At 41.9% G+C, this 16,476-nt stretch overlaps 1 protein-coding gene across 7 annotated transcripts in view; it reads left to right on the forward strand.

The window, feature by feature from the left end:
• The first annotated feature begins 406 nt into the window (after nucleotides 1-406).
• Nucleotides 407-16,476, forward strand: part of kirrel3b (kirre like nephrin family adhesion molecule 3b) — a 156,654-nt gene continuing 140,584 nt past the window's right edge. For all 7 annotated transcript variants that reach the window (XM_061281821.1, XM_061281823.1, XM_061281826.1 and 4 more), the window contains exons 1-2: nucleotides 407-680; nucleotides 768-835. In XM_061281821.1, the coding sequence (XP_061137805.1) occupies nucleotides 793-835 (43 nt within the window). In that variant the 5' untranslated portion in view covers nucleotides 407-680; nucleotides 768-792. The remainder of the gene's footprint in view (nucleotides 681-767; nucleotides 836-16,476) is intronic.

Below are 16,476 nucleotides of genomic sequence, written 5' to 3' on the forward strand. Positions count from 1 at the left end.
CAAAAATCACATCATTTTCTACTAATTTCTCACAAAAATCTATTGACCGCTTAAATATTATAGGTCTGGTTTTGGATTGGATTTTGTATATATATATATTTCCTAGGAAACCAAAGTGTCGTCTATAGAATGTTAAGAAAGAAAAAAAAAGGGGGGGGTGTCATAAAAGGGTAGAAGGGTCCGTCTTGGAGGAGGGGAGTAAAACTGCCAAGTCGCTCGCATTCTGATTCTAATTAGAGTTGCACCCTCTGTTTCTCCCACGACTGCTCCCGTTGCCAGAGTGAGGATATGCACCTCGCACACAGACTCGCTGAGGAGAGGGGCAGAGAGAGGGAGGAGTCTTCATCCCCCATGACTGTGTTACGAGTGGTCGAGCAAGGAAGAGCCAGAGAGAGAGAGAGAGAGAGTGATGGAGAGAGACTGGGCGAGTGAGCGCTGATGCGCTGGAGTATGGACGACCAGCGGGACGATGCACAAGTAAGCCAGAGAAGACAGTGAAAGTACAAGAAGCTCCCATTAGGACACAAGCATGTGAGGCTGAGCTCACCACTGTCAACTCTGAAGACTGACACACAAGACAAGACAGAAAAAGACGAAGAAAGACAAGGAGGATCAGCAGAGGACTGAAGACACTCTGTAGCGTCTTTCCTGTGGTAAACGGACACACTCAAAGGAGAGCTGTAAGCATCCGTCCCTCCGGCAGCATAGAGGAGCACTGTGTCTTGTGCCGGCCAACTTCACACTCCTTCGCTGTTTTGTTTTCATAGGTTTTGCCCTCTCTCACTCTCAATCATGATCCGTCGGGTCCTTCTGCTCCTGTGGATCTTCGGACACGGTAGGATATCTTACTTAAGTTGTTGCTTTACTTCATCTTGTGACGGTTGGGTGACTACTGGAAGGCACATGCATATGTTTGACTTATTCCCTTGCTGTCATGTCTGACTGAGCATGCTATCATATGTGAGTTGATTTACTCAGATGTGCCCTCATAAGTCCAAGTCAGGAGAGATCTGTTTCTGAGGCTTCTGTGTCTTCCCCGATTGTGCAAAGAGTTGTCTGCGTTTTTCTCCTTCATTCTGTCATTGCAGTCAAAGCCGACAAGTTAAATACTCTCTTTGTCGGCTTGGTATTCCTGTCTCGCACACGCACGCACGCACCCACACGCATGCACACACATGCACACACACCCTCTCACACACACAAAGCCCTTCTAACCCAGTCCAGTCAAGCGTTTACTCTTGAGCCACATTGCTTTGAATTGACAGCCCTTTCCCATTGAGTCCAACAAACGGGTATTCTGGCAGAAGGAAAGGAGAAAGAAAGTGCTGAATTTAGATGACTCTGGCTGGGTCGCTTTTGGACAGTTCACTTTGTGGTCCGATTGACGATGGACTTGGTGGTTCTCCGGTTCGCCCTGCTGTATTTAGAGTCGGCAGGATCGAGCACACGGCTCCTACCCGTTTCACTCAACATTACTAAAGGTGTCTCTGTCTCAGTCAGTGAAAAGATTTGCCAGAGAAAATCCGAGAATTTGGGGAAGGCAGATAGGGAAGTCTGTTGACAAGTAGACAACAAACTTGGCCAATACGGCTGTTTGACATGCTGATTTATAGCACAGAGGAAATAACACCACTTATCCATCACATCACTTTGCTGTGGTTATGCTTTCCTGCTGACTTTATGTTTTGTATCGAGTAAAATGCTGATAGACTCTAATGGTAAAACACTGACAGTCTAATTCCCTTCTTCAAGAGAGATCACCCACTTGGTGCTTTTTGCCTCCCAAGTTTTTCATACAAGCTGTACGACAATTATTTTTTCGATGCCCTAAATGTGGCTGAGGTTGTTTTTGTTTTGTTTCCCCCTGAAATTGTATCAGCCCTACAGTGCCATCTGTGCTTATTGTGATGTCAAAATACATAATCAGCCTTTCAGCCTTATCTTGTTTAGGCATCTGCTGGAATTTCTATGACAGAAATCAGAGAAACCACCATAACCAACATAAACAGATGTATCACAGCACAGCAGTTGTGTGCAAATTATTACTGCTAACACATTGAAAGAAAAAATCACTCACAATATGTTGTGATAATTATGTAACTGAAGAAAGTCAAATATTTTTTACTGACAAAAACACTTGTGTTTATGTGAGACATGTTTTTTGCTTGAACGTAGCAATAACATAACCATAAATATTGACACGTCTCGGGGTAAAGAGAAATGCTTATTGAAGAGCAATGAAACTTGTTTCTGGCGGTAGCTTGTTGTCAGTGCGCGGAGTAGAATTTAATCAGACGGCAGCAATATGGATATTTGATGGTGGTTTATTCGTTTGATAAAATATATTGTAATATCAATATTCTGTCCCCTCCCCACTGCTAACGGTACAATTCATCTTCATTTTGCTTTAATCCCGTTTTCAATGTACAGCTTGAATGCTTTCCTCATAATGTCACCTACCAAAACACTTTGCTTTGCACTTCATTGTATGCAGCCATCACAATTTCATACATACACCATATTATAACTGAAATAAGGGTGCACCCTTGCTTAATACCATAATATACCATACAGCGTTTCCCTGTGAGGTAAACAGCGGATAACGACATACCTTCCCCATGGTGGCCTCGTGGGAGGAAAATTGGGGGGGGGGGGGGGCGTTTGGAGCCTGACTTTTGTCGTGCAAATTACGTCTCTGTTTACGTGGCAAGTCAGTGTCAGCAGAAAGCCTCTCAGAAAACAATCTTGTTTTTATGAACATAGGGGCAGAGGGGATTTGTGGCGGCAGCGAGATGTCCTGCACGAGCGTGACAGACAAAGAGAGCGAGCATGAAAATGTGAAAATGAAAAAAAGAGAATCACTCTATTCACAGAGGCATGCAACATTTTTTTTTCTGTATGCCCTTCAAGTGAGAAGCCAGAGACACTCTCCATCCTGTTTATGTTGTTACTGGATCTAGGGCACCTTTTCTTTTTCGCGGTCACCTCTCTTGCCAGTGATAAATGGCACAGCAAGTCACTGGCATCCAGGAGATGCACAGGAGCACATTCACCTTAGGCCAAATCTTCGCAGAACATTGTCCATCACCCCATACCCTCATTCTTCTCGCCTTCTGTCTCAGCCATACATTACACATAGCATGTGAGACACTCGTCTTGGTGTCTTGATTTGGCTCCTCATATGGCAGCGACACATTTCTCCCTGCTTCTCCAGTATCCCTTTTGGCTCACTCCATCGCTCTTAGTTTTCTGTTCTTGAGAGATTGAGAACTTCAGTTTCTGTCAGGCAACGAGTGAAAAATGTGCAGACCAGGAGAGGGAGGCGCAGGGTAAGAATAGCCTTGCAATGAATGTGCCAGAAAGAAAAATAAAGTGTATAGACTTGGCACCTCTTTGTTTCTATTCTACTGTGTGTGTGTCAATGTAATTGCGATTCAAGAACAATACGTTTTCAAGTAAAATAATTTTATTCGGTTCAAGTGAAAGGAATCGAGATTCAATTTAATATGGTATGGCTGTAGCTTTTTAAGCTAAATAAGTAGGTTTATTAGCATGCAGGTTTATTATTTTACATTGTAACAATTAAATTTTGCTTGGTTAAATCATATACTTTGTATACCCTAAAACAGGACACTATTTCAAATTCACTGTCAAATATGCACAAAAAAATGCAGTGAAAAGTAACTACCATGTTTGTGGATTTTCTTTACATGTCAGAAAATAGGGAAGAAAGTTTATTACTGTTCACTAAAGTAAAAAGCAACAACTTTGTTTTGATTTAACTCAAAGATTATCTGTCTGCTTTAATGGTGAACTAGAGAAATTTGAGAACATTTATTGTTACAAAGCTAAAATTCTGAGGATTTGGACAATTTTAAATGGAAAAAAAGGATCTGAACAATTAAATGATTATCAAAAATAATTAGCGATTGATTTGATAATGGATTAGTTGTCAATTAATCAATTCATCAGTGTACCTTTAATATCATTGCTGTATTGGTGTCCCTTACCAGTGGGTGGCTGGAAGTCACTTTGTGCATTTAAATATATTTTATCTTGTGAAAGCTATGCTACATTTTAGCAACAGAGACTCTACACACTTCACTTTTTAGCCACAGGTATGTATTAAATTATAACTGTGTACTGCATTGGTGCAATTTGGCGGAAGCCGGTTGGATCTTGCTTTGTTTGGTGTTTGTTTTTGTCTGAATAATGAATCATGTCTGAAACGTGATGCCGTTTATCACCTATTGTGATTTAAAAGTAAAACTTGTGGCCGACAGATATATACACACACACACACTCACACCTATGGGCAATTTGGAGTGCTCAATCAGCCTACCAAACATGTTTTTAGGACGTGTTAGGAAACCGGGGGTCCCGGAAAAAACACGCATGGGCAGAACATGCAAACTCCACACACACAAATACACGCACGCGCGCACGCACGCACGCGCACACATGCACACACGCACACACGCGTACACACACACACATATATATACTAGGGTGAAAGGGGAATTTTTTATATATATTTATTATTATTATTATTATATTATATATATATATATTATTATTATTATTATTTTAAATAAAATATGTATATATATACATATTATTATATATATATATATTTTTTTTTCCCCTTTCACTCCTAGTTGTTCTGATACTTCACTGTATTGTTGGAGGAGTAACCTTGGTTACTCTTTCTGGATATTGATTTCAAGTGGGAAGTCACTGATTCAATCGCCTGATTTTTCTGCAGGCAGCATGGGTTCAGTTCCCACTCAGTGACAGTGTGAATGTCAGTGTGAATGCTTGTCTCTGTATGTACCCTCTGATTGACTGTCTATGGGTTTAGTCTGCCTTTTGCCCAAAGTTATGAATTTACCGAATTTGCTGCAAATTGGTTGCACGTGTCGTGTTTTCCAAGCCACACCCACTAAGAAAATGCGCCTAAAAACCATAACATTTACCATGTTTCAAGCTTGGAACAGTCCAATCAAAGTCTTTGACTTGCTGTGAAGTGCATCATGCTGTTCTTCGGTGGTGGAAATCCATCCTCATTCAAAATGGTGCCCTAGAGGTGATAGTTTGTTACCATCATTCAGCATTAAACCAGAAAAATATAGTCATTAAAACCTCAGCAGCCGATGGAACTGCTACCATGTATGCCTCCAAGCCATCAACCTCAGTTCCTCATTGTCTTATTTACTTCTTTCTCTGAATAAGATCTTGGAGGATTAATATACACAATCTGGGATGTTGTGTAACCCTCTTCCCTCAAAATGCTTCCTTGTTAAGAACACTTCCTAAAGGTCTGTGGATAAGGCTTGAGTCAATGTATGCCGACTGGGAGCAGTGCTACTGCTACACAGGAATCAAATCCTAATCTTCTTAAAAAAAAAAAAAAAAAATCCCCTCCCCTCTGCTCAATCGCCTTCATTAACTCACACTCTCCTCATGTATCTGATGTAGGAACTCTTTATTTCAGCACCTCGTCAGACTAAGCTGTGCCTCCATCCTGGAAAGCACATCTTAGTACCCTGACCCCCAACTCACCCCCCCTTATTCAATGTTTTCGATTAATGACTGTCTGACAACTTCAAATCGGCTTTTCGCGGACATCATTCCAGTTTTTCATTAGAGTTTACAGAGGTTCGAGACCCTTGTTCAAAATAGTGGTAGTAAATAAATATCACTCCAGCAGTCACAATAATTTATTTTATTCTTTAGTATTTTTATAACTGAGCACAACATGATAATTACTGTCCCTGCATGAGTTAAGAAAACATTTCTCAAACCCCTGCAGTGGCGCATTCCAAAAAAAAAGTACAAGTGACATGCGCCAGACAAGATGCACTTAAAGCAGACTATAATACATTCAAATATGATTTATCATTATTTGAATCAGTTTCTAATAATTTCTGTTTTATTGCTACCATTTAAATATACACATGACCAAAATGTCACTCACTACAGCACAGAGGTTTTAATGTCAACATACGTATGTGCAAAATATTTTGACAAGTATGTTAAGATAACAAATGTTATGGCAAAAGGGGGTGACCCTTCATTTTTTTTGTATGTGAGACAATGAATATGCTGGCAATGAATAAGTAGCCTTGCCTTCATACCCATCTCACCACCCATGACAGATCCAGTTTATGACTGCCGCTGTGATCATACACCCAGCGAGTGACAGATGATGTCATCAATTTACTACTGATCCCAGTGGCATGTAGTTTGTTTTCTTGTTTGGGCTGCATGTCCCATCAAGGCCAGCCAGTTTAAGTCACCTCAGCCGCTGTAACACCCCTGCTCATTTTTGTGCCATGATAGATTAAACCCACTGTAATCCCCCTGAGCCTCAAGCCCTGTTGGATATTTATGGTAATAAGTAAACATATGAGCGAATAATCTAAGAGGCTGCCTGTGGACAGCTGGAAGTTGTAATTCCTAATATTTGGCAGAAGCTTTACCATTAAAAGGAGATGCTATTTCCAGGAAAAACAAATTGTATTCCCTGTGATAGAGGAGCTTGTGTACTGTACATGCAAAAAAAATATATATATATTATAAGGAAGAAGAAAAAAAAAACTACAAGTAGATGTAGCAGTACATCAGTAAAAGTAAAGGTTGATAGCCATATATAAAAGAGCTTTTTTCAAATAAAACCTTAAGTACAGTATATCTAGGGACTGCAGTTTAGACCAAAGCCTCATTTTGATTCTGACAAGATTCAGGTCATTCAGACCAAGATGTGATTAGATTGGAGTCTTATTTGGAGAAGAAAAAAAGTGATGGTCTTGCCCTCATGAAGTCAGTCAACAAAACAAACTGTTTATTCTGGGCTTCACTTATTTATTTATTATCTATTGTGAGGAGCCACTTCCCAGTCCCGATAGATCGCTTTAGTAGCAACCAATCAACCTCCAGCCCCTCTTCTCCTCTCTTCATGAGACAGTGTGGCTGGATCTCATTCCTTTGGGACGAATTTATCCAGATTGAAGCACTCAGCAAAACGGCATTATCCCGGATTACATGTCTGCTGGGTGGCGGTGTTAAGTAATTCAACCAGATGCTGTTGTGATCACCGGGTCACCTGTGAAGGCAATGCAACCCTTGCATGCAATCCAGCTGTTTATTGGTTATATACCCGAGACGTGCTTGGAAGTCACGAAGCAAGGTTAGATTATTATTTATTTATTTTTTTACGACAAGGACTACTGTATAATAAGAAAGTAGATAGAATACTGCTTTGACCTCATTCAGGATTTTATTTGAGACGGATTAAAATAAGGATTAATGACTTTTAAATTGCAGTTTAATGCACAGGCAACAACAAACTCTGCTTATTCCTTCAGAAGCAGCCATGGGAGCTTGATGGGGCTTTCATGGACTAAAATGATATTTATATTTTGCGATATGCTTGACAAAAGCCATATAGACACAGATTGGGGAACTGATTAATATAGACCAGGGATGGTACACTGGAGAGGGCCACCGTTTTTCCAATTTCATTACAGTTGGAGTGGGTTTGCTCTGAGGGTGCACATCACTGTCATAAAATGCACCAGAGCAGCAACATCTAAGTTTTGTGCAGAGGTTTTTGCTTGGAGTGGAAAAGATAAGCCTTACAAAAAGATCGTGCAATTCACTTGCCCAAGTGTACGGCTATTCATTCGCCATTTAATAACATCAGAGTTAACTTTTACCTATGTGTGCACTATATCTTGAGACTTTTGAGAATAAACAACAAGCCAATGTATCGGCATATCTATAAAGGCCTGTGTTGGGGGACAGCCAAGAAGATACATGTGGTGCTTAAGTGTAGGAGGCACTTGAAAAATTGGGTTGCTGATCTGATAATGACTTCCTAGAGTTTGGAGGGAGGTCTTCAGGATAGCTCAATAATCCACCTGGATGAAGTATCCATTCCTCATTCCTTTTGTCAATGCTCCCTTCCGTCCTAAAAATTTCCATCGAACTAACACAAACAAAAAAGGCTTTCAGGCTGCACTGTCAGTGTTCAAATACTGTACAATATCTAAGTACATACAGTTAGTTGGTGTGTGCGTGATGTCTCTCTACAACTTTACCAGGTCCATTACAGCTGCAAGCTATGAATGGCAATATAAATGCAAATCAGCCCTTTAATTTGAACACGCAGAAAAGGAAGGAAAGAGCTTGTCACCTGTACAAGAGTATGGATGTGTCGGATATTCCAATTGCAGTGCATAATTTCAGAATGACAATGTCTGTAGACAGGCCAGAGGTGGGTAGTAATGTGCTCGTAGTTCAGATGCAACATACCATTCACTTTTACTTGACTATATATGTTAAGAAGAAACAATACTTGTACTTTTTTACATTGAAAACCATTACATTGCTGCTTATATTTTTGGTATTTATTTAAATACTTGCACCATATATGTCTTTTTTTTCCCTCCGGTTTGTTTGTGACATGTCCTGGCGCTGTTCATCAATCAAATGTAATCACTCATGATGTTTGAATCCATTTCCCCAATCAAACAGAGCATAGCAGTCACATGACTGCAGGCAGTCTTTGCCGGCTGACAAAGTGACTCATTTCTATGAATAATGGTTAAAGTGGAATATACGTTCACCAGTTAAGTATATGAATTTCAGTTTCAAGAAGAACAACACCCCCTGTCCTCACATTAAGCCCATGTTTACAAAGTGTACAAAAAATCTGTCTCCTCTGTAGCCAAACACTATTGACTTTATATTTGACTTCAATCCCACTTGAAACATAAATCATAAAGTGGACATTTGTGGTGCTAGTATTAGTAATTCAGCAGGCGCTTCATTTATTATGCACAGCAAATATGTCATCTTTAGTGAAGGATCCATGAAATTACATTGAAAAAGCCTTGCCTCATTTCACTAAAATATAAATATATCTAACTCCTCCCAAATGCCTCCTCTGTAAATATGAGATGATAAAAACATGAGCCCCTACAGGCTGGACTACATTTACCTCCGTAAACACTACGTTGGGAGTTACAGTGGCTCCTTTTCTGTGCACGTGTGTCACTTTGGTTCACACTCGAGACGAAGATAACATTTGATATGTAAAAATTCCAATTTCACCCCCAAATAATCCACTTTGAGCATTAAGACCTGCAGAGTGAATCGAAGCCAAATTGTCCGCCTATGAACATCAAGCATGAAGCACGACAGAAAGATGGGAAATATTCTGGTGCTAATTGAAAGTGCCTTCCTTTCATATGATATCTCCCTTTTAGTTCCTGAGAACAGGCTGTAAGTAAGCAGTGTGAACCTATGGCGAGCCAAAACGTTTGACATCTGAAAGGGGGACAAGCAGAGATTAAAACATGTCCCCCTCCCCCAACATTCCCATACCCCGTGCTGAAGTGCATGGTTTTTTTTGTCTTTCCAGTTGGGAAAAGACACTCTGAGCCACCTGCTTGTCCCACTAAGACAATGAAGCAATTGGGAAGAAAGGCCCATTCATAAGTGTGTACTGCACTGTTTAGACACAGCCAGCCACCGTTAGCAAGTGAATGCCACCCTTCCCCCATTTAACTAAAGTGCATCACTGCCATTGGCAGAAATGAGTCAACTTTATCCACAGTCGCTCTTGAGCAATCTGTGACGTACAGTCTTGCACACTGATGAACCCTATTTAATGAGATATTATAGTGAATAAATTGAACTGAATACTGTGCAACTAACACACATGAATAGCAATTAGTGCAAGTGATGAAAGGGCTAGTTAGAATAAGAAATTAACATTTTGGAAAAAAAAAACCCATCAAAATGAAACACCGTAAACATTAAGTTAATTGGAAAATTCGGATAAAAAAGGAATTCATGTATTACAAAAAAGTAACTGGCATAGACCCCAAAAGGTGCGCGTTCTCCCCGCTCCCCAAGGCCTTTTGCCCACTGCATAGAAAACCCTGTTCTAAGAATAATTGCTTGATTTAATCCTTAATTCTACCTCTCTTGTGTCTATTTTCCTCAAACTACTAAACTGTAATCTCTTTGTCACCAGCGTGGCTCATTGATATATTAAAAAAAGGTGGAAAAAAAAGGGTATCAGTGTTAGAGGCTACTTCTAAATTCACTCCACTGATTTGGAATATGGAGGGCCCTTGTCAAACTCTCAGGTTTATATTTTCTCTCATGGAGTGCAATATTTACTCAAGGCTCATATAAATGTAAAAGCTAAAACAAAACAAAAAATGCTAAAGCACATTGAGGCGTTTTAACAGTTCAATGTCTTTTTAAATACATTGACAGAGTTTCAAATCTGTATCCAGTCGGAGGAATGGGCATCTTTTACCGCCCTGGGAACATTAACGGTGGTTCACACCGAAGAATACCGAGGTCATTTAAGTTTTGTGCGTTTATTTGGCCACTCTCTAATGCTAAATGGTAGTGGATGGGTTAAAAAAAATAATAGGAAGAGCAACCACTTGTACCTCCCCCTGTCTCTAACCTTTTAAACCTGACTCAATCAAATCAAAATACCACAGTGCAGACCCATCTGAAGACAAACCACAAGACAAACAGTTGAAGAGCAGCCAGCGACCCTTGGGGTGAGCCACGGGCAAAGCCATCCATTACTTCCTGTACAACGAAGAGCGGGGGGACGTGTGGAGGCCTGTGGTGAACAATGATGAACAGACTCCACATCAGAGATTGGATTAGAGTGGCAAGAGAGGGAGCCCTAAAAGCCATGTGCAGTTTATTGAAGTGATAATGTTACTAAAGAAAGGCTCCGGAATGACTGACAAGTGGCCAGAGTGCTGCTCTAGAAGTGACATTAGGCAAGTTGGGGTAAAGTGTCCATGTCTGTAGCTCACCTTTGTTCAACAACAGAAAGAGGAGCCTGTATATAGTTGCGATAAAATGAACTGACTCTGGCACCATGGTTACCCTCCAAGGCCATCATTGCAGATGTATTAGTTTGGAAAGGTGCCTTTGTCAGGGTCAATGCAATACAGGTCCCATTCTATCACTCATTTACTTTCTATGATGCAATCTAGTGGAATGACAGATGAGCTATTCTCAGTAGTCATTTTCAGACACAATTCTCCTTCCACATTAGCATCTGAACTCAACAGTAAACACCTTTATGCCAATTTGAAAGCGATGCATATGTCATCGGCCTCATTGATGTCGAGGAACTTTATCGCTATTACCACCGTGTCAAAACCCCATCCATCCATTTTCTGTACCGCTTGTCCCCACGGGGGTCACGGGCGTACTGGAGCCTATCCCAGCAATCATCAGGCACTAGATGGAGGACACCCTGAACTGGTTGCCAGCCAATCGCAAGGCAGACTGAGGCAAACAACCATCCGCACTCACACCTACGAGCAATTTAGAGTGCTCAATCAGCCTATCATGCATGCCTGTTTTTGGGATGTGGGAGGAAACCGGAGTGCCCGGAGAAAACCCACGCAGGCACAGGGAGAACATGCAAACTCCACATTAGAGGTGGAAACGAACCTGTGAGGAGGACGTGCTAACCCGTGCTCGACTTTATACCTTTTCTTGAGCCCGCAATGAAATTTTGAACCCGTTCGAAATTGAATGGCAACAAGAAAAACTGCGAACATTAAAACTGTGAATGTCCGTGTAACTTACTTTCAACAAACCCAGACGAAATAAAACCATTCTCTAAGACTCGCAAGTATTTGCCGCTCAGTGAGATCCCACCTATAAGGTTAATGCTCCATTAATCTATACTTTTAGGGCTGCATCTAATTATTGTAACTAGAACACATTTAATAAAGCTGTTAATAAAACCTAGTAAATGTCTTTTAGAATGAATGATGTCTGGAAATAACAGTGACAAAAGTAATTGAGCTATGAAAGAAACACGTTAAATAGAACAATGGCAGCGTGACAGACTGATAGACTGGGCCTTCCCGAAATAATGCCAAACTGATCATGACAGACTCATAAGGCTGCTGATGCCACCTTAACTGACTACAGTATGTGGTACATTCACAATAAAAACAACAACAACTTCAAAACAGTTTTCATCCTGTTCAGTTCAACTGAAATGCCAATTTAAGTAAAAGTGTTTGCTGAGCTGCACACATTTGTTATAAATTCAGAGACGGCTGGGACTATTGACGCAACAATGCCTTCCAAGGTAAACAAACTGCTGCTTGGGGAAAATAAAAAAAGGAAAATCTTAATTCAATACATATCTGTCACTTGCAGCCCTAATCCTAATCCAAATACCGGCGCATTTGTTGTCAGAATCGAGTACTGGCGCATGCCTTATGTGCAAACAACTTTAAATGTGATTATGCTTCCTTTTCCTTGTATGCTAATTTAATTACTTAGTATTGTTTTCTTGTCTTGGACAAGCTTTGCCTCTTCTTTAACGCTACACAGTTTGTTCAAGTAAGAGTATTAGAGGGAAATAAAAGCATTAGTGTCTATAATACTGTGATAATGGTGGAGAAACATGTCTGTCTCAATACTCTGTGACAGCAGCACAGTGGGTCATCAAAAATGCAGTAGGGCATCCAATGATGATGGTGTTAGAACGTAGTGAAAAGTGTCATCAGTCCCCTCATCACCTGCGGTGCACGGTCCCTAAACCTTACCCTGGTTATGAGTGTGAATTATTAACATGACTTTCATTAAAAAATGCAATTTTCCGAGAACCAGCTGTACAAACTCCTAGCACAGCTCCATTTCAAATTGCAGTAACCCGTACATTTAAGTTGAAGCCCCACACACCCACAATCTCCATGGCAATGAATGGACAGATGATGGCTTGGTGATGATTGTAAATCCTCACCCGCTCTATCAGTGAAATAGTATAGTTTTTCCAGATGCAGTATTATGATACGTGGAAAAAGTTCTGCAAAAAATCGAACAATTTTCAAAAGATTATCTGGCCTGGCACCTGGAGTTGGTCTAAGCTTATTTCAGGTTGGGCTAGTGCCTCCACACCTTCCTTAGCCACACAAGTGGTGACATGCAATCCTAATGGAATACATCTAAACAATACATCTTTCCCTTGTGCTTGGTCAAGGTAAATACTGATCAGTATATTTGTTATTTTCATTTTCTTGCCGGCTTTAACCCGAATCTTAAAAAAGCAATGTATATAGGTGAGTTGGCATTACCGCTTATTGCAAAGCAAACATCTCTTTTCTTCGTCCTCAGCTCTGATTCTTTTGATCATCACCGCCATACTGGATCTAAAATGGAGAATGAACAGTTGCGAAATTCAAGTGACTTTCAGAGTTGTGTACCTCTTTGAAGGCTGCCAAACAAGCACCTTTCATCTCGAAAATCGACAGCTGTGTTATACAAAAGGAATACAGAACTTAATGAGACAAAATCAGTCACAATACAGGCCTTATCTTCAAGGGAAAATTGACGGGTCTTGCTGTGATCCTCTTGGGCCACCCTGTGAAGAAAATGACGTGCTTTATTCAGTGTTGATTGTCTGGCATTGCTCAAACACCTTGAAGATCCGAAAGACATTGAAAAGCCCGACTATTAGATATGTGACCTCCTGTTCAGTGATTCTTACAAGATGAAGCATTTAGGAATGAAGCACTTGATTGATCAATTGATCGATCGATCGATTGATTTGATTGACACAGCCAGCACAGCCAACAAAGGGTGTCAACATAAATATACGTTAAAAGTATCTAGAGACTCACTTTAAGCATGGTCACTTAGCACAGTTACGACTATTTCATCTTTTAACATGCGTAAATAATTGTTGAATGCTTGTATGACAATCACACATGTTACTTTGTGGGGGAAAAAAAAATAAGGAACTAGATCAGTGCTTCTCAAATAGTGGGGCGGGCCCCCCTTGGGGGGCGCGGTGCTATACCGGGAGGGGGCGCGTGTGACCCTGGGGAACAGGCTTTTTTTTTGGCAGTACTAGAATAAAGTGTAATTGCGCATTTTCACAGCAGGGGGCAGTGGCGCTCTCATTGTTACTTCTGTGACGTTTGTGACAGTGCAACATTTTACGACTTACAAGACAAGTTAGGATAGTCACGGTGGGGAGGGGGGGGGCGCAAATAGTTTTCTTCTTGCTAGGGGGGGGCGTAACAGAAAATAATTGAGAAGCACTGAACTAGATAATGAATGGTGCAACTCTGACTCAATTGTGAGTTACACATTTTAACGTAACAGTATATAATGTTGAGAAAATCAAAATATTACATGATTCGTACAAAAACATACTTCTAAGATTGCCAATGTCTCGCAAACAAACAAAATGTAACATGAGGAAACATTTACTTTATCAGGTGGATAACTCGAGCAAAGAAAGAACATCAAAAAAGTGCGGACTATAAAAAAGCCTTCCAGGATTTGTTATTCTTAATGTCCGTCCTCATAGGGGCCTTCCTACAGATGAGACAAACCAGAATTCGACCACAAGCTGCGTGGAGGTGAGCGCTAGTGTTTCGCAACCAGGGCATTTGGTACCTGAGCATAGCCACAAGAGGGTCCATGTCACCACCTAATTGTAACGTCTTCTTCTTCCCCTGTATGGAAAAACTAGGGCAGCTTTGCATAAAATGAGAGAGGGAAGGAATTGTGGTGGGGATTGGGGGGGGCACACTATTTGCAAGGGCCAATACAATGTTGGCATGCCACATCGTTTATACTTACGGCTGTAATAAATTACAGCAACAGATTGCTTTGGAACAAACAAAGCCTAATGGAACCAAAGTGAGAATTAATTACCAAGAAATAAAAAAGGGGAGAAAAAAAAACTATTATGAACATGTTCAAGGACAGAGAGTTACTGATTATCTTTTTCTCACAGAAGAATCCAAACAAAAAAAAAGCAAATAAAAAATGAAAATATTTTCCGCTCAAAAACAATGCTTCCCCATATTACCTAGCCCCCCCATGTTTTGCCTTACAGGGGAAAAAAAGGTATGTGGACTGTTCTGCTCTGTAGGACCCTTGATCCATCAAGCAAGCCAGGTCAGGGAAAGCCTGGAAGCCTTTTGTTATTAAAATGCTGCAAGTAGAAGACAACAACAAAATGTAAAATGAGGTGAAATGGAACATATGTCAGGTAAAATCACGATGACCGTCAATCTAAACAGAGAGCTTTGGAAGAACTAAAAAAATATATTGCCAGAGAGAATGCCAAACTAAAATCATAAGAGCGCTCAAATAATCCAAACAGTTAACCCTCCCATGAGAGAATGAATTGCCAGGTGCAAAGATCTATCCATCCATCCATCCATCCATCTTCTTCCGCTTATCCGGGGTCGGGTCGCGGGGGCAGCAGCTTCAGGAGGGACTCCCAGACTTCCCTCTCCCCAGCCACTTCATCTAGCTCATCCCGGGGGATCCCAAGGCGTTCCCAGGCCATCTGAGAGACATAGTCTCTCCAGCGCGTCCTGGGTCGTCCCCGGGGTCTCCTACCGGTGGGACATGCCCGGAACACCTCCCCAGGGAGGCGTCCAGGAGGCATCCTGATGATATGCCCGAGCCACCTCATCTGGCTCCTCTCTACGTGGAGGAGCAGCGGCTCTACTCCGAGTCTCTCCCGGATGACCGAACTTCTCACCCTATCTCTAAGGGAGAGCCCGGACATCCTGCGGAGAAAACTCATTTCGGCCGCTTGTATCCGGGATCTCGTTCTTTCGGTCACGACCCATAGCTCGTGACCATAGGTGAGGGTAGGAGCGTAAATCGACCGGTAAATTGAGAGCTTTGCCTTTTGGCTCAGCTCTCTCTTTACCATGACGGACCGGTACAAAGTCCGCATTACTGCCGACGCTGCACCGATCCGCCTGTCGATCTCGCGCTCCATCCTCCCCTCACTCGTGAACAAGACCCCAAGATACTTAAACTCCTCCACTTGGGGCAGGATCTCATCCCCGATCCGGAGAGGGCATTCCACCCTTTTCCGATCGAGGACCATGGACTCGGATTTGGAGGTGCTGACCCTCATCCCGACCGCTTCACACTCGGCTGCGAACCGCTCCAGTGAGAGCTGGAGATCACGGCCTGAAGAAGCCAACAGCACCACGTCGTCTGCAAAAAGCAGAGACGCGATGCTGAGGTCCCCAAACTGGACACCCTCAACGCCTCGGCTGCGCCTAGAAATTCTGTCCATAAAAACTATGAACAGAATCGGTGACAAAGGGCAGCCTTGGCGGAGTCCAACCCTCACTGAGAACGAATCCGACTTACTGCCGGAAATGCGGACCAAACTCTGGCATCGATGATACAGAGACCGAACCGCCCTTATCAGTTGGCTCGGTACCCCGTACTCCCGAAGCACCCCCCAGAGAACCTCCCGAGGGACACGGTCGAACGCCTTCTCCAAGTCCACAAAACACATGTGGACTGGTTGGGCGAACTCCCATGCACCCTCGAGGATCCTGCTGAGGGTGAAGAGCTGGTCCACTGTTCCATGGCCAGGACGAAAGCCACACTGTTCCTCCTGAATCCGAG

Source organism: Syngnathus typhle, linkage group LG6, assembly GCF_033458585.1.
Source record: "Syngnathus typhle isolate RoL2023-S1 ecotype Sweden linkage group LG6, RoL_Styp_1.0, whole genome shotgun sequence".
NCBI lineage: Eukaryota > Metazoa > Chordata > Actinopteri > Syngnathiformes > Syngnathidae > Syngnathus > Syngnathus typhle.